We start from the raw sequence: 24,231 nt of genomic DNA on the forward strand, positions 1-24,231 counted from the left end.
AAAATGTTTCACATTATATGGGGAGAAAATAATGCAGTGTAGTCTTACAGAGAAATTAAGGGGCTTAAATATATTTTGTTCTTACCTATCTATATTCCTTATGAGCAAATTATGAAATGAATGAAACCGTTTGAAGCAAAAAGAAGAGGCGTGAAACGTGTAATTTCTTTAAGAGGTTTGTGCTGAAACAAGACCCAAAAGTTTATCGGTGTCGTGTGACCCGCCAATCAAAATGTTTCCTAATTTACCGTTTCAAATGGGTGCCTACTCCCATTGAAACAAAGAAAGAAGTGGTCAAACAACTCGCACGGACAAAGCCAAGTTTTTTAAATTGGGAACAGAAGTCAGCAAGTATTCCGCGATCAAAGGAGAGGAGAATTGGCGACAAGCTTACCGCGGGGCCTTCATCGTGCACCATCTCCAACATTTGTCTAACCTTGGAATGCCTCCTTTGAAATTGTGAAAACTAATTCGAAGCAGTTCTGTGATTACTTCCATCTGATCTTTTTGTTGTCGTATTTAATGAAATTGAAAGCTTCTCTTTGTTGGAAACTATTCGGGGGACATGCCATCAAATAAAAGTACTTTTCTCGGTCAAATTATTTTGTGACAAAAGCTTAGGCTTAGAGTTTCTGTGTAAGTTACTCGGGTATAAGGTACACTTACATATTACGAAGGTATGTTATTAAACATAAGACACAATGTGTATCTTAATAGGGGCGTAGCTCCGTCGGTTGCCTGTTTCACTTCAAGTTTTAGAAGTTCTGACAACGCATCTTCCCGGGTATTGTTTAAAGTTTATTAAGTTTTGAACATTGCATGACGTAAGTCGACGTAGACTGGTAATGAACTGAACACAAGGTGACTCTGAGACTATTTCACGGTTTTGCTATTCAGCTGTTTTGTTACATGTCGTATTTGTAATGTTAACCATTGGAGTTATTTTAGCATTCGCTACGGAAAGTTTACGATGTACTCAGCAACGGCAAAGTTTGGTATTTGATGAAATTAAACCTCGTTAAATATTAGCATTGTTTTATTGTGAAATGCTAGGGCGTATTTTTAGTCTTTGCTAGTTGATCAGATGCCACTATTTACTCTCTTATTTTATTCTACGCACTATATTCAATTTATTTCTATTTTTTCCTCCAAGAATTCTTCAAACCTCGGAAGTACCTGGCACCCACCTGGGACTAACATTTCTCAAACAATTTGGAGACAACGTTTCAAACTATCGAGAATCCGAAAAAAAATATCCAACAAAACAAAAATTCCCCCGTCATCATCTTAACACCAACCTATTAGTTAACCTATAACGAAATTCAGAAACTTCATCTTACATTTACAAAGCAAACATGGGTCGGTCGGTGTAATTAGTTATAGCACGGTTAAGTTTAAGACATGACGGTGCAACAAGTTCAGTTGCATTAACTTGTGATCAGCCTGGGGCATCGTTGATGTTCACTTGTTCTCGTCACGACTCCAAAATGGTGGATTTTCTCGTCTACCTACCTAGGTCTTAAGACTGTTCTTTGTGAATTTCGGTTTGCTCAGTGCAGTGTTTTGAAAGTTAAAAGTTTAAGTCTTTTTGAGTGATGAAGACAGCTCTTTGAGCAGCTATCATGATGGCTTGAAAATTAATTGTTTATATGGTATTTGATTTTCTGTTGATTTCGTAATAGGTATTTGATTGTCTGTATTTTGTAGTTAGGATATTCACTTTATTTTCATGTATCTTAAAAAATCATATGCTTCTTTGAAGATCTAAATTCGGATATGGCTCTCTCATAATATAACTCTAATACATTAGCTTCAGAACAATGTCAGTTCTAACACTCGATGTGCGACGTACGAGTAAGTTGAACTTACTCTCGATCATTTACCTCTGACTTGAGCAACTAAAGGAACTTGCTCTGAGAACTGCCACTACCCATACATCTGCTGCAAAGGAATTGTCATGTATTCTTTTTTTAAACGTTCTTTGTCATCATTGGCTGTAGAGGCCAATTAAAATCTAGCTAAGAGGTCGCGCACACTACAAACTTTTAGTCGGCCAATAGTTGGTTTGGGCTCATAAATCAGGATGAAGATGAATGGAAGCACACAAGTAACAACGATCAGGTATTTGTCCGGTATAAGATCGACTAAACTTTGTTTGATTTCACTATGCTTTTTATGCACTATGCAAATTGCTAACCTTTTTTTATGGGAAATCATCAAATGATCCTTCCTGGGTTAGCAGCGGTGATGGAGTGTCAGAGTCAGAGTCCGACTCTTTCAGCGATGCCAGATCTCTGATAGATATACCTACGCACAAGTCCAGCTTTTCCCCTCAATATTTTGCTCTAATACAACTCATGCTCAAAGCTCTTAGTAGACAGTGTCGTTTATAAGTGTGCGTGCCTACTCATTCGTCACTAATCGATACCAATAGTAAGTCACGCTGAGCGTAGCGGATGACTCTCGACATTTGTCGTATCTTCCATTATCAATACACAAAGTTTGCCTTAAACGCTTTCCCGAGATCTTTTCGGTGTCGAGGAAAAAGTGAAAGATAAAATTGTTGGGAAAATGTGACCGGGTGAAGATCAACGATCCTTGTTCGTGTTTCAAATATGCAAGAACAAATGAATCGCTAATAAGTTCATTGTTCACTTCCATTAATGTAAAATATTAAACATAGCCCACATTTAAAATTATTATATTTATCAATGCTTTCAAATCCATACGTTATTTGTTTTGGATAGAAAATAAATCAATTTATATATTTATTTGGTCGTGGGACCGTTAGCATATTTTATATTGGAGTAATATACACAACAGGTATAAAGATAAAACAAAAATACATATTGCGTAATTAACGGCTGCGTATTTCAGTCAAATATTACAGTGTGCAGTATTAAATTCCATTCATAAAATTCACGTACCAAAACATCATCAGCTTATTGGACAAAGTTTATTAAAGCTGAGCGCCAATATTTCCAATCATGCATGTAAAATGTAGCAGGGAATTCATGAAAAGGAATCGAGGAATTTGTCCATACAGGGGGTATGTCCAGACACGTCCTAGTATTTCGCCACCTATTGTCTGGATTTCAATACAACAACAGAATTCAAAACATAGGTTTTTCCTTTTGTTTTCCGTCACTCTTTTGTAAAAGATTTAGAAAGCATCCTTTATTTACTGCATTCCTGTTAGAGAGTATTTGTTCGATTGTTCAATTCGATCGTGCTTCATTCCGAGACCTAATCGCGAATGTTCCATCAAAGTGTATTATCGTAGCAGTTAATACGTCAATAATGGAACTGTTCAATAGTGAGGCGAAACAATTCCGGCGCTGGTCGTTTGTCGCGTCACTATTATTCGTACTATCGAGTTTCTATGCTCGGCTACATTGGAGCAGCATTAATAACAGAGATCCATAATCCATTCTCCATTACCGTCCTTTGTGCGCTAAACGTTTATTAGCAGAAAATCATTTTGGCCTTTAAACTGGTCCCTCGTTTGATCGACTTTCAGTTTTCGGTACAATAGCTGTTCAGATTCGGGTTAGTTTAATGACAAACTAATAGGTGTTTCCAAATTGAACGGCAAATGGAAAACGGTAATATGTTACTATAGGTGCACAGTTTAGCTTACTGTTTATAGGCTACACGTTTCGTTGAAATATCATACTATTAATTTGTTTAAGCTGCACTAAACAAACAGCTTCGGGAAATACGAGCTTAATCTTTTGTTTATTATTTATGGTCACTAAAGCAAACCTAATAAAATCCAGCATGGTAACACCATTATCTTGAACCAACCATCGTATAAATGAAATACACTCTCAATCCTTAAACTGATTGAATTTCTCGGACGTCTCGGCGACGCAGACCGAAACATCGGAACGCATTCGGCGAATCCCCAAGAGCTTGTTTCTAGTTGACGTCTATTTGCATGACTAACCGCCCCTTAAACCCCGGGCCGTGGTCAACAATAGGAGCGTTTAGCAATTCGCTCTCATAATGAAGTTAAGCGGGGATTGTGGACCACCCCTATGAATCGGAATAGAACAACGTTACGGGCGTAACGGCCTTTATAAACAATGCATTTAATATATGGGATTTATTAATTTGTGTTGCAGTTTGTCATTGTATGTTGTGATGATTTTTTCGGAAGTTGTGGGAGCTTTCTTTTCCGTCCTAAAACGTAGATCTGTACATATGCATTCGAGCAATATATCTTATAGAGCCTGAATACGCATGAATTCTAACAAAATCTTGCTTATAGAGCCTGATATCGTATAATATCATTTTAATAAATATTGGAATTTTAAAAATATCCGAATACCGCAGCCCAAAACCGTAATAGACGATTAAATAAATAAAATCCATCGAGTAATTGAATGTTCATTGCTAATAAAATCCCGGACGCTTACAGACAAGCCCTTGAGGAGCAAAAACAAGCAAAACACAGGAAAAACATCCGATTAGAATCAGTTCACTGAATCTAAAGACATAGGGAAGGGAATACAAAGGACTCACAGCTTTTAGTTTTGCAGTTGTTTATTGTGAATTAACGAAATATTTTTGTAAAGCCTGAAAATGTTTGTGAAAGTGTTTTATGAGTAAGGTCTTTGTTTTTGTTCTAAAGGATTTTAAAAATAAGCTTTTATGAAATCTGTGTTTTTGTCTTATTTTCGTAAAAAAATATATTTTAGTAACCACCCAGGTTTTACGCGTATAAAAGCTGCAAACGTTCAATTCTGTAATGTAAATTGTGTCAGTGTTTTCTTTAACAATAAAAGCAACTAAGTAAAATAATAACACTTCATAATAAAATTCGCCGTTTAAGTTTCAAATTCTCATACAAAAAAAATATTAAACAAAAACTACAAAGAAATATCTCGACATCGTGCGATTACACCCACAGTGTCCCATAGAATTCCATGGTGCGATTGTTTCCCTGCAAAATGTACCAGGAATCGGTTTATACGAACTGGCAGTAACAATATTTCTCATTTGTTCGCAGGTGAGTGAATCTTCACTACTTGAGTGCAGCAGCGGGCGTTATACAGCGTCCGACACGGTGAGTCCATTTCAAAAGTTATCGTGTTCACACTACCCCAGCTCAATCACGCCCATTCTGTCATTCAAAATAGTTCGAGTACTCCATGTGAACACGCTTTTATTGGTAATGTTTTGCTAACTGTGTGCTTGGGATGTAGTGGAAAAAGTGGTTTTGGTAAAGGGTTGAAATTGTGTGTGTATATTTTCTGTAGATACAATAATGTTGTTTTTTCTGATCCTGTACTAACTCACCAGTTGTATAAACGTCTAGAATAGATATTAATATTACCTAAAACATCGTTACAATAACAAGAATTACAAAAGAAAAATGTCCAAATGAATCGTCTATTTGTTAGCAATTAATTTGTTTCCCTAATATTATTTTATACGGAAAACTTGAAGGACCACGAAACTTGTTCAAAATCGTAATAAGACGAAAAAAGTAAAAGATACGTCGAAATAAAAACTCCAAGAGCTAATCAACAAGACTTTTTCATACTTGTAGAAGTATCAAAGCGAGAGTCGTACTTCGCTAAAAGTTATCCGCGTTTTTTCTGTGGACCTACACTTGCGTAAATATATACATTTTAAACTTTTTAATCCAATCTCTGTTTACTTAATTTTCGTCTACAAGTGTTATAGTTTATCTTAATAAGCGGACTTCCTTTGCAAAGCCAAGTTAATGACTATAACTGAAGAATCATTCGAAGTGTTGTAAAAATATTTATTATCTACGTTTGTTGTTCATGAGAAAAAGATGGGAATGAGTGGGCAGTAAAAAAGATTAATATTAGTAAAAAGTTTATGTTTTCTCTCAGTATTGACGGAGGCTAATAACAATAAATAAAAGGGGGCTTACGTAAAGGTTCGCGCACATTAGTGGAAGCGAAGCCGCAGCGCATCGTTGGTTTTTTATTACGATACGCAGTATGTAGCTGTAGGTTCGTAAAACGTATAGAGATTCGTGTGGATTAACGCGCTGCACTGCGCCCAGCTGTGGCAGCCCATAATGTGCACCTACCTTTGCATAGGGCTCAAATTATTGGTTTATCTATCTTTTGTAATTATCATAACCTTTATTACGGAAGTTGATTGTTGTACATAATTAGTGTGAGATAGTTTAGTTTACAAACGAACAACAACGTTATTGATAAAATAAAAACTGCAGCAAAAACTGACAGTGAAAACTATCAAACGCCAGTTATAACAAGTTGAAATACAATGCAACGTTTCAACCATGCAAACAAAATTCAAATCGAAGCAAAAATATTTCTCGTAGCCATCGAAAAATGTAATTCAGCAGTCAGAGTTGGACGCATCGGCCTCCGCGAGCACTCAGCCCTCCCCCGCATCTGTTCACGGTTCGGATCCAAAGACTAATTACGGCCGAGTTTTTACCACCTCACTCTAACATGTTCCCATTGCACCCGTCGGCGAAAAACTCCAAATGTAACTCCAATGAATTTAAACTCTCGCATACTGATTCAGTGTCCAATATCCCCTGCAGCCCACCCTCCATCTTCAACGTTCCGCTAAATTGAAACTTAAAAACCACCCACTAAGATTCAAGTTCCTACTCAAACATCCAACTCCGGGAAATTAAACTGCCGCAATCAAGCTATTTTAAACTCTGCGTTAAATATTATTAGGTCCAGGTTTATCTTGCTAACGATGAACCATTTTCGAGCTGGTTAAGTCTCAAGATTCGTTCGTACACCTCAAGTTTATAATTACTAATAACTGTAATTATATCATTTATAGTTTTTAAGTTTCAACATCGCTTATTACTTTTATAAAATACGTGAAGTATATTTACGTATTCATTACAAATTATCTTATACTTATCATAAAATAATTATAGTTTTATGTTGAGACGATTATCTTTTCAAACAATCGTCATACTTAATTATCTGGATATAAAAAGCTCACCGAACAAAGTACTGTTTAAAATAACGGGATCAGCGATAGGGTACGTGTGATTGAAATATGACAACACTTTTACGAATCGACATGTAGGATATGCATCGAATGAATGCTGAATAATTAAATCGCAATCAAATTCTACAACCTGTTTGGGAATTCCAAAAACCAACGTAACTGGACTACGATGTAATTGTGCTTGGGAATATATGAGTGGAAAGAATTTCATTTAAAAATAGTAGAGCTAGCTTCGGACGATCGCGCGCAATTTGTTCGCAGTATGTTTACCAATTAGCAATGAGATCGCGTTTCACGTACAACTATCTCATTCCTTTTTTACTTCTGTTCGATATTAGATTCAAGAAACCCTTCCGGTGCGCTGCGTTGATCTGCTCCTATTCGAATGTTGCCGGAATAAGAGATGAACCTATATTGTAACGAATCGCTCGGTTTTATTTGTAGTTACAATTTCGATACGTACGTTTCTATTCGATTGCAGCGTACGTTTCGATAGTTGAGTTTATATTTAGGTAACCGTGTTATTCAGCGGCGCGGATTATTCCCTCGTATGTATGTACGTTGTGTAGCAGCATGCAGGCAGATAACAGTCTCAATTGCAGAGCGGCACTCGTTGGATCGCCTCACCTCTCGCACGCCGAGCCTCGACGAGTTTTTGAATTTTTAAATTACTCATTGTGCGATGGAATGTTGCCAGACGCATTCCCTCGTATGGGCAGTGCTCATGCGATCGAATGTGCACCCAAATACTTGGCCCTACGTGTCATAATACAGCGGCTGTGACGTCCACGTTAGTTCGTTTGGAAGCACGTTAAGTGATACGCTCGCAAGCCTAGAACGACGTCCCCCAGAGTGTGATACTAACGAATGTCGTCCTAAATTTTTGATAGATAAAGTCGAAATATCAGTGACGCCAGATTGCACACTTAGCTTGGCGCTCGCAAACTGTTCAGATCATTCCAGAGCTCTCCCACGTAATCCGTAACTTGAGTCACGTTTGTGATACTGTACCAGTTACACAGATGTACTATGAAATTTAGAAAAAATAAACGAAGTTTCGGAAGCTGGTGTAGAGTAAATATATGCTCTGTATTATATAGCGTGGCGTCTGCAAGGTTTGTCGTCTTGAGAGTTAAAGTTTAAGAATATCGTGTGCGAAGATCAGTCACCTGGAATGCAACTAGATAAGCGTAACTGTATAGGGCGTTAACAAAGACAGTCGAGACGCTCTCCTAACCAAGAAAGTTATTCCACTTACGGCGACTGAATCAATTGCTTGTACATTCTGAAACGATTTCGTTTGCATGATTGATTTAACGACAAGTACGCTAAAATGACTTTCTAGATCGCCTGGTTAAATTGATTACGAAATTAATTTGGAACGTCGACGTCTATTATTTCAAATATTCTTTTTTATTACCAATGACTATCAACATATAATTACACACAATTTAATATCTACCTGTATCACTGCATGTAAAGTCAGCCTCTTAAAAGCACACACGCTGACCATTGTCTTTCATACAAATAATCGTGGAAGTCATCGACAGAACCCGTTCCACACGGCGGCGTACCGCGTCGTAGAATGTTATTACCTCGGTACCCGGGAAGCGCAGGCGCAACTGCGTGCGAGCGAGACAACCCACGAAGAAAGTTAGGAGAGCGACAGAGATGCCGCCCGTGGGAGGAACCAAGGGGTCAGCGAAAGTGCATTGCCACGGCCGCAGTGCACCGCACCCGATGGGAAAAGTTGTTCTCAGTGCGCGTAGAATATCCACCAACATGGGAAATTTTATGGGAAATAACATGATATAATATGCTTACACACCGCCATTACAACGGTTTCGATCATAAGACCCGCATGGAACAAGTTACTCCGTGCAACTAACTTACCTAATTGCTTCAATTTTGTGACTAGTTTACGATAACTTACCTGTATACTGGAATCGTATTTTTTGCGGTCAGTGGTCATGTGGCAAGTGTTACGGAATCCAGTCTAAGTGAGTTCCAACAGTTTTACTATCAAGCACTTACGTTTGCGGCATTGGTAAAGGAATTTTCGAGCAGCCCGGTTAACGGAGGGGAGTTTAAAAATATAAAAAATTCTGAAAAATCTTGTTAATTCATAATGAAGGCTGATACACGGCGCATAGAAAGAGCACCCTCGCTCCAGTTTCAATTTAAAGAAAAGGTAAAAATGAAGCGTGTCAAGTGGGGTTCCGTACTCTCGACCAGAACAGAGTGGGCCTGTTGCCTGTCGGAAACAAAGAGGGCATTTTTCGACATTACTTCTCCTTTCTTTGAGAACCTTCGAATCACCTGAGATTTGCACCCTCGTCGTCGATGGTTCATCTCATTTGTTTCTTGTTGTGAAATCGAATTCTGTTTTATTCGATAAAATTTTATCCCTTATTCAATATTCTATCCCTGCGCAGTTCACTTACTTTGTGGCACGTAGTGTGGCTCGTTATTTAGTTTAGCAATATAGTGTAAAGTAATTCACCACAACAAACGGCCCCAGATCTCAATATCGATTCCAGTGAACTTCCAAAACTCATAAGTTACTTAAGAAGCATTGAAGAGCCTCGCGAGAACGAACCCAACGTTCAGGTAGGTCTGGATTACAGCGCTAAGGTTGTAGTTTAATATGCAACGAATTTAATAGTTAATGTTCGCGACGAAGCAAGCTCGTGTGCTCGCAAATTACTCCACACTTATTCCCTAGAGGGGGTTGTTGTAGATTTATGTTTGTACTTCAACTTGCTGACACAGGTCGGTACTACAGAATCTGATTCGAGCCGTTTTGCATGCATCGCGAGTATAATTGGCGCGGACGAGTGCACGTAATTCTATTTTTCTGTTCGCGAAGGTTCGGCGATGTTGTTTTGTTTGCAAGTGGGACGTATGTCTGTAATTGCAGGAGTTAGAGACAAAAGCTCACTCACTTAAAAACACAAAAATCAAAGGTTTCTTCAACGCGAGGATTATAAGATGGATTTTTCAATAGTCCGACATCATTCAGGTTGCTTGTATATAAAAGCAGCTAAAATATTTGGTCATAATTAAATATTATTTCCCATTTATCAAGTGCCCATAATTCTATATTGGTTTATTTTCCGCATCATGAAAACCGCTACCGCAGGTAGGCCTGCACTTTATTACCGTAGCAACATTCTATTTTTACGCCTTAATAAAGTCCCGCACGGATTATTTTACTAACATCATCAACTCGTAACACTCTGGTATCAATAAGTAACGTAAACAAACTGAGGTTACTGGCATTTCTTTTAAACATAATTTCTCCATTAAAATACAAATTCATTAAGCCTTAAGTTTGTAGGTTCTAACTTTTTTATGCTAATAAAATTGTTGGCAGTAGATAGTAGGTAGTAAATTTCCTGAAGTAGGTTACACAGAAAGTATTTTTAAGTCGCGTAAAAATTTAATCACGTCTGCTAATTGAATACGGACGCTGGGGATCGCTTGATGCTGTTTTAGGCAGAACCCGCGGCGTTTTTAAAACCCCATGTTTTAAAAGAGTTCAGAAAAAAACGAACTGAATTAAGTACATAGGGTACCTCTCAGTGTCACTTTGGACTCTCAAAGGAAGTAGGTACCCCGCGAACATTATCATCCTGAAAATCCTTTAAACCTTTTCTGAACTAATTTTCCTCCCCGCGCTAAGCTATTTCTATCACAAATAAAAATATATCTAAATATCCATATGTTCTTTGTAATTTTAATTTCAGCCTATCAAACGCCATAGCGGAAAAATGTAATTTCGCTACTTCTTTTTTGTATCTACCTACGAGTTGTAAAAAGTTTGCTAACTCTCTAATTTGGGCACAATTAACGACCAATTATGAAATAATTCATCTAACAACAGATTACATATTCTTTGCGAATATTTCTAACAACTTTTTAATTAAAATTCTTTCACAGAAGCCGAAATAAATCTTAACGGTCTGCTGATAATTTCAATTTCCTATTTCAGTCTTCTTAAGCTAGCTATTTCCCTTGTTGTTCCTCGCCGAGTTTTGAATTAGTCTCTTTCACATTTCCGTACATCCGTAAAAGCATATATGAATGTCACACTGTCAAAAGTTACTGAAAAACTACACTAATATCTTAAAAGGAAATAAAACTTCTTCACTTTTGTTTCCACTTCTTCTCGAAATGTTTGAACGATATTTTACTATAAATGACAAAGTTCCTTTAGTGAATAACTTCGTAAATACATACACATCCACTTCGTTACAAAATGGTGTCGCCCACAAAGTATGAAAAACCGTCGCATTTTTTCATTTTCTATGTAACCTCGGTAGACCACTCAACGCGATTCCTTTCATAACTATGACAGTTGTCATACCGGGTGGGCTTTTAAAAAACCTATTCATTTTGACCTCAAGACGACACGGGACTTAATAACTGTGGGCTGGGGGGAGCCGAAAACGGCGGCGAGTGAGGTTCGCATCATCATTACGATTTAATTTCAGGGTAAAGCGGCCGTGACAAAGTCTACCGTGCCATTATTCTGTTCCACCTCGCAGGATGTTTAATAAACAAATGACGTGGGGCTTCATAATGACGCCCCGGGTGCTACCTTCCTCTCGTCTTTTAGGGCTCATTTTAAACTTACCGCCATGAGCTATGTACATTTTACGGACGCGATATCGGACAAGCGAAATGACACCTTTCAGCACCGCCGCCACTGATAAAAATTAACACTGACTCACATTTTGTCTCGACACTTTATCATTGACATTTCGTTGCTATCGCGCCTACATGCTCGTACATAAATTCTCCTCAAACCATTTTGTAAAAAAATTGTCGTACCTTTTTTATTCAGCGTCCCTCAAACTCCAAATTCGAATAATTACTCCAAAGATTTTGTTCCCTTGGAGCTGTAAAATCGCGAATGGAGATAACAAGCGTTTTGCCCGCTCCACAATTCCCCTCTTACTAATTTATTCGTGGAAGTTCTTGTCGTTATAGTCGTATCAAACATCATTCGTGGGCTTATACTTTATCCGTTTAATACCCCAGCATATGGAATCGAGCAATATAATTTACTTGAGAATTTATCAATCTACTTACGGGACTTAGCGCTCGTGTTTATTGTTACAAGAATTAAATTGGATTATAAGTTTTTTGGTCGTATCATTGTACTGTTCCTTTCCACATAACATCGACGGGAACTGAATTCGACAGTTAAATAAAAATCGATCCCAATCTCACGAGGTGTCAGTAAATGTCATAAGTCATAACATATATTGTTTACATTATTTACATTAATGGGTTCGATACTTCCACAAACATTAGCACCTGTCACCGTGTCGCTGTCTTAATGACAGTATTTATAAGGAAAACTCGGCCGAACACGAAAATACAATTTGGTAGAAGGCAGAAGTTGTCACAGAAACGCGAGTGAAACATTAGGCGGGCGGGGCGCCGTCACGTCACACCATGCCCGCCCTCCGCGCTTTGCCTACGTTATACACCACAAATTACTAAAAAACAATGCTCACCTAATGTGTATGTTTACGCTCCGAGACTGTGTTCAAATATTCAAATCACACACACACCTACAATTATCGTATTTTGGGCGCTGTTATTACCTACTGATTTTTGTTTTAATATGGCTTTCTGATGTTATGAGCATTATAGTACACACGTGTACGTGCGGCCTTAGTTAATTATTCCTTTGCAGTGGAAAGTTTTCAGTTGTGTTTCAGAAATAATATATGTTCACTTAAGTGAGAATAAAAGTATCAATGTCAAAATGTGAACTCATAGTTCTGTTTCAGTGATAATTGACGGTTTTGCGTCCATTAGTTATCAATTTGGCTTTACGTCGCCTCGTGCCTCTAATCTACCATCGATAAAAGAGGCGATTAAACCAACAAAGGATTAATATATGACGAACTCGGCCCACGGGGCCCATGGCCAGCAAATCGTAGCCATCCCCACAAATTTACCCACAACAAACCACCTCGTGAGAGCCGGAACGAAGATTAATCGCCGGTATACGGGATTACGGTAGTTGCGGTGGACTCGGGTACCTATAACTGTTAACTGTCAAGCTGTTATAACCCCTAACTGTACCAACACTGAGTTCAAATTGCTGTGATCTGTTCTATCACAAAATCTAGGCCCAAAGGCATTCGTTCCTTAAACTTCTCTATTTAACAGCGTTATTTCATTATAGTTTAATGTTAGGTAAAGGTTCTTTAATATATCACCTAATTTTGGAGCAACATCATCATTTAGTTTTGTAATAAATCGTGTAAATTATTACAAGTTACTTTTCAGAGGCCATTAAGGGAAACACTAGAGTAACATACATATTCAAAGTAGTGAAACTATTTGTTGTAGGACCTCATGGAGGAGTCATAAAAACTTGTATTCAATGATCGTCTTTTGAAAGCCGCAATAAAATGTTTAGACATCAACTGAGAAAATGTATAAAATCAAGGAAAACGAGCAGTTCGTACGGAATATGTCACAAGTAAGGAGCAACGTACGAAAAAAAATAACAAAGCATCGAGAAGAGGTCCGGATCTCATTTAGACAAATCGCTCGTAGCGGTCAGGTCAGATACCAATAACAAGGGGCCACACGTGCTATTGTAGTCCATGTCGTCATTAGGCCGCTTCCGTATAACTTAACAACTTTATCCTTGCCGTATACTCCGCTCTTATTACAATACTATATGGCATAAATTTGAATGTGCCATATAAATTGGCGAAAGTGAGCCCAGAGTCCCAATAACGGACGTCGTCGGTCCCTCCGACGGATCCGATACAGCGGCGCCGATTTCTCTTCCCAATAAATTGTTGCTCTTTGTATAATATTATCTTCATTGTTGAAATAATTACTGATACTCATTATAGATTTTTTATTTTTATTTATTTTACATTATTTGAATTGACATCACATATTGTAGCACATATTTGGTTTTAACTCTTTTTAATTCGTTTTTAGGGCCAAATATTTGAGGTGTCAAATCTGCTGAGCTCAGTGCCAAATTCACTTGTTTTATCAGTGTTTGATTTAAAATAGGGGTGACTAGAATTATACCTCTCCCGTGGCTATTTAATTTCATATTAAAAGAAACACAGAGGCTCTACAGCAAAGCAAACTTCGACTTGTTACGTTTTAAGTCACTTATCCCACAGACTACCAAATGCAGAACATGGATTTTTGAAGGTACAAAAAAAAAGCATAGAAATATATTGTATTTAGAAATTTGTTATATTAGAAATATTTATGTAGGTACAATACCTAGAAATGTACATACAAACAATAAAGAAGATTAGTTGTATATTTCTATTGAACAATTGACATAAACAGAATTCAATAAAATTAAAAGTCCATTTGTAAATTTCAGAACACTCAAAACTATCTTCACTTAATGACATCAGAAAGCAATTATTAGCGAAGTTTGCATACAAATCTCCTGTCGCGACGCTATAATGAAACGTAATATAATCCTGGTGACTCTACTTACTTAATTCAGCAGCTTCCATAATAAAACACGCGACAGACTATCTCGAGAGCAGCGCAAACTCGGACTTGTTGCATTTAAGTTAATTAATCCAGGGGCTAGATCAGATAAAGTCTGACTCGAAGGACCAACCTCTCAGGCAGCCTCATGCCGCCCCGCACCACATTATGTTTGTAGAAAACATGCCCCTTACTAACTTTAGTCCGCTATGAAGTTTTAGACGTATGAGGTAGCTATTTCTAGAAATCCTGTACATTAGTTCGTAATGTGCTATCTCGAATTGAATAAACTCGGTACTCGCCTTTGAGTTAAGTAATTTATTCCCGACTTGTTTATATGAATAACATTCTAACATTACGATGATTAAATAAATTCTAAAGGAGCACTATCTACTGTACAGGTATAAAACTTTTCAATAGAAGTTCATAAATGATTAATAACATTTTAATGCAAGTTTCAAACGACTTCGGAGAATTTGTGTGTTAGGTAAAGACCGACGACAGAATGACTATTTCGTAGCAAATATATCGCGAAATACCTTATTGGAACCGATCCGATTCCGGAATAATGTTTGTCCACAACAAACAATGTGTTGCCATTCTTTTTTGAGGAAAAGCAATCTAAGGATAAATATTATATCAGTTTACGGCAATCGGTCAAAGTTTCCTTCATGATTTAGGAAATGGGACCTTTATAGTTTTAGTAAATGGCGGCGAAAATTTCGTTTTTACGCCGTATTCTTGAGTTAGCTATCAGCGATTTTTACGATAGAAAAACTTTTTGACACAGTCAATCTATGTGAAAATGAATGTTTAAGATCAGGCGGTTATTTTATAGGAGTTTTATAGTACCAATATTATTTTAAAGGAGAAATCTTCGAAGATGGAAGTGTTTCAATTTTATGATTTTATTAAAACCGCTTTTAATGCTATCTACATAAAAGCTGATGCAGTATTTGTTATTGATGGATATTTATGTCATGATATAAAACTTAACCAATTTTATTTGATTCTTATAGCTAGCTATTACTTAATCAACACATTTAAAAGCTATGGTAAAACATCACTTTGCAAAACTAAGTCATACATTTTAAAATACACCAAAAATATGTCGGTAAACCAAACTCAATACGCCGTTTGGTTCCAAAAGAGGATTTAATCTCTAAATTTCACTTGACGATGTCTATAGCAGAGAAATCTGAGTGCGTGCGACAAGCAGCCTAATCCCTCCTTAGCTGAGTCAAGGAATTGAGGGCTCATACAAACTGCCTCGCGATTCTGCTAGCCTGGTACATAGGTGTGTAATTATATCTGGAAAAAATGCTGAGCGCTTTTAAATGTAAGTCGGTGTTAGTATCATTTGTGTTCTGAATTTTCTAGATAATGTAGGTACTCTGAAAGCAAAAACTTTTCTTGTAGTAAATTAATTATTGCTGTTTCACATAATCACTTGTGTATTATGTGAAAGTACAGACGTAAGTTAACCAGTAGCATTACGCTACAAAATTAAATTCAAATTACCAAAAAATAAAACCTGAAATTCAACCTCCTCGTTCAGATTATGGAAATTTTGCGTGAAATTTTGCAAACAAAGGGCCAGATAATAATTGCTTGTGTAATGTTGTCTGGGCATGGTATTATAATATCAAGGTCATTTTGCTAACGTACAATGAACAAGTTATATTAAGGGCATGCTCTATGGCCGTCCGCAGAGTGTGATTTTTCTAAACATTAAAATCATAATGTTTTAGAAATTGCTTTTAAGTGTCTGGTATTATTGAGGAGTAAATTATATCATTATTTATTTGTTTAATAAATATATACTGTAGCTCGTTCTACAAATATTCATGAAAAAACATATCGAATATACATCAAATTATTGAGATAAATTGCTGTTGACTATGAAAGAAGTCATAACTAGTGGTTGAGTAGCAAATTGTAATTAGATCAATTTGTAACTATATCTGTAACTCGTAACTTTATTGCACGGTGTTTTAACACATTCCCCTTAAGTCTTGAGGTTATTTTCGCGAAAACGAAGTTCTCGCCCCATTGTCTGATAAGTTCTCCTCTAGGGATATTCGATTTGGTCATTTGGATGATAATGACAGGGAAGTGTTTGAAATTAGTGCCTGAACATAAGCCTGCCAGCACCTTAACCTGAGCATTTTCCGACTTAAAACCTATAAACTGTTTCTTTAAAGATATTTGTGATATAATTTTAAATGCATAATGACTTACTTATCGTTTATATGCATTGAAATGCAGGTTTCAAATCCATCCTAATCCCGGTCGTCTATTATAAAAGTAGGGTCCTAAAGTGAAGTTGAGATGATAGTACGGGGGAACTCGACTTCTAATTTATACTTACCCATACGAGTAATAAAGCTAAGATAGCTGGGGTATGTGACGTCATGAAACGTACAGCCGTTTGACGTATGTGACGTAATTAGCACGTGCACAGATAGGCCAGTGCGGGTAACATAATTAGTGTTCCGTATGTTCCAACTTATTAAGTGTCCCATAACAAAGTTTGATAGTCTATTGTGATTTGGTAATGGAAATAACTCGCATTCAGGTCAAAGCTTTGTAAAATCATGAAACATTTTGTGGTATCGCAATTATGTAGATTGGATTAAAAGTTATTTTTAAAAGGCTAAAATATGAATGCCTGAAACAACAGTTCACTATTCAACGGCCAAATCTACGTAAAAAAATCCTTCTTCAGTTCACAAAATGTTGTTACAAAAAGTATCCAGCCACCCAATTAACACAATCCAACTTTGTCGCGAAGGTTTCAAGATAAACTGGGAAAAAATTAATGGATTGAAGTCAAACTTGCCGTGAAAAATTTTAGTCAATGGGAGAGATAATTTCCTCGGAGCAACGAGAGGAGTGTTTTATAATATTCCAGTGAAAAATTGTCGCAGGCTCGCGGCCTAAAGGGCTCCCAATCGGCCAAAGTTGCCGCAGTAATTTAGCGTCATTTGTTTGCTATGAATATTTATTAGTCGATCCGAAAACAATGACCGTATTGAAATTCAATGTTCGAATTCAATGACATGTTTGCGTTTCGGAAATACGCGTTTTATAAACTTGGTTACCGCGCACTTACAATTCGCATAAAGGATATTATTTAAACATGAAAATCGTCATTGTTATTTAAGAGTTCCGAATTCATTTTCAGCTAGACTGGTTTTATATTTTTAAAAGGAAAGGTTTTTAATTAAACTCACTACTATCGAAATTACAATATATTTTGTAGGTTTTTAAATATTAAAACGTGCAAATTAAGTGTTGGAAAAAATAAAAAAAAATGCATAAAAACCCTGTCACTTCTTTAATTGAAATGAAAAATTGAGGCCCAATTAATTCTTTAACGCCAACAGTTATTTTCTAAACTAATAAAAGTCCTTAATGTACAAAAATAGCTGTGCTAGTTGCAATTATAAGTTACGTAATAATAATCCAGCGGGCAAAAGTACTAAAACCTCGTAAAGCGCGATATTTAAATTCGCCGCGGCGACAACTTTGCCGCCGGCGACAATTCAATTACAACTAATAGCCCCTGATTCATGTTTGTATTGCTAATTAGTCGCCGGCTCAAGTTTTGTCACTCCTCACTTACTGGCGCGTTCCCGCCCAATGTACTCGCTGTTTTGTTTAATAGATTGTTCTTTGTCGGCTGCGGCTGAACGTTAAACATCGTCCGCTTTGTTTGCCCACAAATTAAAGCTTGGCTTTTCATCTTGTATTAAACTTCTCTTATTACATCAGCCGTCTTTCTCTGCATGGAATATGGAAATGAATTGCCCCGAGCGCGACACCAACGCAATGACCGACTTACAAAAACACGTAAAATGTTATTTATTGATCCCATACATAGTTATCTGATAGTTCGAAAGGGGTCCAGGGTAACAATGGATTGTAAGGATAAGTTTATTCAACAAGCGAATTTCCTTGTGGTAGTTGGCACAAGAAGGAAAACCACAAATCGACAAAATATCAAAGGGTTGGCGAAAGCTAACTTTGTGAAAACACGGTGGGTGAAAGTTATGTAAGTCGTAGCGGACCTTAACAGAAATAAGCATTTGAACCAATAGAAGAAAACTTGTAAATCCTGTGGTGGAACCGCAAGGTACACGCGACCCGGGAATTAGGGAGCTCAGTGCGACCGTCTTTCTTGCTGTCCTGTAAATAGCCTTAGTTAACGTACAGGTACAACTTAACAAGATTGTTTTGTGTGTTCTCTAGTTTGCGCTCGTCCTTTGAATATTTCTTGCATCGACAACTTTGGAATTGTGGTGATCTTGTCTACATAGTCTGTATTTCAAGCTGTTTAATCTCAAACTAAAACATGCTTGATTTCTTAAAGCTTTTTGTAAACAGCTTATAACCTCATACATTTTCATTGACCACCCAACACGTCCCCTAATCAAATCATGAGCCCTAACTATAAATCACTCGCCTGTAATACTGGACGAGTGCTTTTAATCAAAATATAACGTATCTTAAAGGCCGCTGAGTGCGTCCGATAAAACAATGCCGCTTGCACGTCGAGGGCCCTCGATAGCGTGGCGTAATAGGGAGCCAAAGAGGATAGTGATGGCCTATTGTTGCTATTATTAATAGTCTCATTTATCTACTGAAACTTGAATTATTAAGTGTCAAATGGATTTATGCGATAGTTTTGCTAGTGACAAAATAATATAGGTAAATAATGCGTTTAGAATCAACTATTGATGTGTTCTCTTCTTAGATAAGATTCTTCTTCTGATTGCTACTTCTTATTATTTCAAAGTACAAACTGAAAAGAACATGATTAAATATAAATGCAAATACACGTTGACAAATATTGGCGTCATACAAAGTAAATCCAGCACAATCTCATCCATCCGCGTGCGCTGAAGAAATCGGCACAACAAACTCAATATGATACAGCATCTATCCAGTAGTGCTTTACACTCGCAAGAGGTACGAGGAATCACAGATACACACTCATAGTTGGTACTATTGTATTGGCAAGCGAGCGGGCCGCAACGACCTGTTGCTCCGAACTATTTTATTAGCGTGAGTGTGTCGGCGGCCCATTCTTTACGGCTCTTTTGTTGGCGTGCCGTTTAGTCCCACATTGTGCTAGCGCCAACGTGATTGGTCGAGTTTATAACGCAAACACCAGGCATATTTTCCATTTGTGCCACCCTATCCAATTCTGCTTAAATTCTCAGTTTTGTTGATTTCATTGTGTAATAATTTTGGTCGTTGTTGTCGTGAATTTGGGATAAATTCGAAAGTTCACGCCCTCGGTCGGATTTTGCAGTTGTAATATTGTTCTGTGAAATCTTTAGGGTCTCAAGTGCTTAGTTTGAAAATTCATTTAGGTCGAAACTCTTAATTGCTTAGGCTGATACTTTTGTAGTGTTCCAAATACGGCGTAACAATCGATACATGAAAAAACGTATTCTATGAAATAGTCTGTAAAAATACGAATGTTCGTGTAGGTAGTTAACAAAACTGCATTGTTCAGCCGCGTCCCGTATGTCAAGATTGTCATCCGGATAGACGCCAATGCGGCCCCTGCATAAATTGAAGGCTTCGCAGCCGCAACGCTGCCGGGAATTTCCCTCAGGGTTTTCAACACAGAAAAAACTGGATTCATCTCCCACTTCCAATACTTCATCTATAATTCAATATTCGCTATTACCTCCGACGACTATTTACAATGGTAATTTACGTGACTAATTCGCTGTACGTACACTTGAATGAATAATGGGCGATTTTCATTCGAATATAAAAATTTCAGCAGCAATCTCGGCCGTAATGTACTCGCATAAAACCGAGTATAGCATGCGTCGAAACTTAGGTACATTTGCATCTAAATTAGAAATCTAGCTCTGACAAAAAGTGGACCAAAGTTAGTCTGACTGGGACTTAAAAGGATTTTTATGCACGTGGCGATTAAATAAGCAACTAATTCGATACAGTTTCAATTAATTCCGATTAGCCTGTAATGAATAGCAAATGATTTCAACGATCTCCTGAGTACTGCCTCCAAAACACGACAATACTAACAAATAAGAAACAACGTCAAACTAGATAATATCATGATATCGTTATTTGCAAAAAATCAAAAATCGAGTGAAGTTCTCACTAGACAATCTTGTAAGTTTATATTAAGTTAGGAAATCGTTTAAGGACTACCACGGAGCTCAGACGTCGGGTATCGATGCTTTCTTATTTAAGCCAACTTTCCGGACTTAGAATTCAATAAAGCGGCCAACGGAATTTACTTCTCTTTGACTAAATAGCTTAAAAGATTAATTAAGATAAACTTTCAGCGGATCCGGTTAATGTTCTAGCGTAAACACTTTAATTTTGCTCGAAATAAGTTTGTGCATTAGGATTGAAAAAGTTGTAAGTTCATAAACAAGCTTCATTTAAAATTTGTAGGAACATCTCTAGCGTGATGCGATTTTTGTTGCAAAAAGACCGAGTTGAAGTTATTTACAGCAAATAAAATACTGAGCTAAAGGAACAAACCTTTCTCCGTATTTTATTTTCCGCTTTACTTTTGAACAGCTTCATATCTGCTTGCTAATTTAAAATGTTTGTAATATGTATGAATGCTCGAAGTTATTCTATCATTTACAAAGCAGTAAAGGGTTATATAAAATATGCTACTTGACATTCTACTGTCCAAATATTTTCGACAATCCAATAGAGAATATTGCCTTCTAGGATTTGTCAAATTAAACCATATCTGACATAACCATAATTTTTCACCAGACCATAAGAACTGCTATGAAAGGTAAATGAGAGAAAAAAAAAACGTGTTACCTCCAAGCTATTACCGCAGTCTAATCCTCATTCTCGTTGGGCTCCGATTAGTGTGGATTATGTGCAAAGTGCAATACGTTAGTGCACACGATTGCATTGTCATCGCATTTCAGTCGTGCGCACGTGACCCCATCTCCTTGTAATCCTTGGACACCTGCTTTTCAAATCTTCATTTCCTCTGTGGCAACATTTATTTGATGAAACCTGTTCTGTTGTATTACGTGTTATGACGTTATCGGCTTTTAAGTGAAATTGGATAGAAATACAAAAATCGTTCAATTCCATATCGGGTTGTGTATGGTTCGTTATAGATCGTATCTATACAGCTGTCTTAGAAAGCTCTTGTTAACACAATTCACATTAACAACTTATAATTGTAAAAACTCAATTACAAACCGCGTTTTATGCTGCTGCACATTTTAATTGCGGATTAGAGACAAAAAATATAACTGAATTGCAGCACTATCTTCAATTAACATGATATAAATGCATCTTAAGTGCACGCTGTACAAAAACAGAAAACCAGCGGTCCGTTGAAAATATTTGCCAGAGTTATAAATAGGGGCTTTCATCCGATGAAAAAACGTGGTCTCGCACGACAAATCGCGTGACGTGGGGATGAGCGAGACGCATCGATCGTGACGGTGGAACGTAATCATTTTCAAGTTACTAGGTCTAGGTGAAAATCGCTAAGTGGGACATTTTTAGAGCGACGGCAGCGACGGTTCGTTTAGCGGTTTAGGGTTGAAACTTTTTTATGTTTTTGTCATTTGTCACAGTGGGCTTTTTGACGGATTTGCGGTTTTTAGATTTGAATTGTTGCTTTGGAATTGGTAGATCTATGACATATAAAATTATACAGAAATCGAATCGAATAAAAGCGATATTTAGAGATCTTAAGTTATCAATATTTCTGGTTTCTATTTTTATTTGTACCTATTTAGGATTCACAAACAAAAATCTTATCAAAATAAAATTAACATAATTGCTAGAATCTAAAAATAAAGCAACCCGTTTTCGTTTCCAAGTCGATCTTAGGTTCAGAATTCCTTTTTTTTGTTTGACCAAAGAAAAATAATCCGATGTTTATTGAATCAAGACTGTAGACTTGTATAACAGCCAAAAATATAGATCCACTTTTATTTCTGGATTTATTATAGTGACGTGACTACTGCGTAACTGTGACATAGGCTTGCCTATTCCGAATTAGTTTTTTTTTTAATAGTGCACTGGGGTGGATAGGCTAATGAATTCCTTATAATTATTTAATCTGAGTATTTTAATGGTAGATAGACATACGACCCTAAAAAACTTTTGCAAACACAATCTCAAAAATACTGTATTAAGTGAGTGTTGTTTTGTTTCGTTGAGAAACTACAAAATTAAAAATAAATAGTATGCTTTTTTACTTATAAATAACCCCTTCTTTACTTCTAACATACTAACCTCATCATATATGAATGTATTAAACATGTTCAAATATGCTTATCCCTTCAGGGAATACCTACAGTGTATACATAACTTGCTTATGAATAGTAGATGTTAGATTTAGGACTATTTATAGTGAAATATTTTTTTTGCTGAGAAAACAAGTTATATGAAAAGCTGTTGTAAAAGTATAATTATTATTCAGTTTCTTGTTTGTAATTTAACATATTTGATGATAATGAAATACTTGAAATAAGCAGAGGTACCGGTAAATTTTAATAAGCCAAAGGTAGTCAGTTGCTACCAATCGATATAATTAATTACAAGATGAAACATTAAGATAATTAATTAGAAGGATTCATTGTCAATTACGTAGGAAGTAAACGGTGGACAAGTGAAATGTAATCAAAGGATACAAATGCCTATCTGCCAACGATCTAACTGACGTTTGCTTGGTACTCGTGTTTAATTAAACAAACACATTTTGAACTGTTAACCCTTTACGCGTTCGGTTTATCAATTGTTTGTTGTCGGTTAACAAATGTGGATGCCGAGGTGTTAGGAACTCTTGGTGTTGTTGCTACGTTTAAGGACAGAATTAATCAATTCATTGTATGAAATGTATTGAATAATTATGAAAAAAGTATAAAGGAAGAAATATTAGTAAGTATATAGAAAAAAAATCATCCATTCTGTGTATAAATCCTACTAATATTATAAACGCGAAAGTTTGTATGTATGGATGTATGGATGTTTGTTACTCTTTCACGCAAAAACTACTGAATGGATTTTAATGAAACTTTACAATAATATAGCTTATACATCAGAATAACACATAGGCTACAATTTGTAAACATATTGTTCGAAATACTAAACCTGCGCAGACGAAGTCGCGGGCACCAGCTAGTATGCACATAAAACTGAAGAATTACCGAAAAAGTTTTATCCAACTAATCAGCATTTTTTATCAAGTTACACAGTAATAAGATGTTAAAAATCTCCGTAAAAAAAAAATACGGACATTCTTTAACACCATAAATAGCATTTATAGTTAGTATCAATTAAACGTTAAAGTTAAGCATAGGACAGGCATGCGCGTCGAATCGTCCATCCGAGTGGACGATTCGTAGGAAATGGCGCAGAAAATTGCACGCCGCCTCACGTGGACGCAATATCCTTCGACGACTTCCAATTATGCAGATTATGTCGCCGACGATACACTTATTACAAACGTTACTTAACTGTATGGTGCTGACGTATTTTATAGCTCTGTTGAGAGTCTCGTGTAGACGCTGCTTAATTGTAGTTGAAGCGGCTTGTGTGGGCTTAAGATCTTTTTGTCGTTGTTTCAAGCATTTTAACTTTGAGGTGTACGCTATTCGATACGGTTCTCGCATTGAATAGGAATCTTGAATGAAGTTTCGTAATATAAATCTATTATAAAGTTTAAAAAAATGATTTATAAAAGCT

The 24,231-nt window shown here is 36.7% G+C and overlaps 1 protein-coding gene across 7 annotated transcripts in view; it reads left to right on the plus strand.

The window, feature by feature from the left end:
• LOC110384162 (polypyrimidine tract-binding protein 1) overlaps nucleotides 1-24,231 on the plus strand; it is a 348,419-nt gene that overhangs the window by 228,763 nt on the left and 95,425 nt on the right. For 3 of the 7 annotated variants that reach the window (XM_021345306.3, XM_049847019.2, XM_021345301.3), the window contains one exon: nucleotides 5,015-5,071. The exons of the other annotated variants lie outside the window; for them this stretch is intronic. Coding sequence is in view for 2 of the 3 variants with exons in the window: in XM_049847019.2 (XP_049702976.1) it covers nucleotides 5,015-5,071 (57 nt within the window). In the remaining variant the exon portion in view is untranslated. The remainder of the gene's footprint in view (nucleotides 1-5,014; nucleotides 5,072-24,231) is intronic. 7 annotated transcript variants of the gene reach the window in all.

Source organism: Helicoverpa armigera, chromosome 4, assembly GCF_030705265.1.
Source record: "Helicoverpa armigera isolate CAAS_96S chromosome 4, ASM3070526v1, whole genome shotgun sequence".
NCBI lineage: Eukaryota > Metazoa > Arthropoda > Insecta > Lepidoptera > Noctuidae > Helicoverpa > Helicoverpa armigera.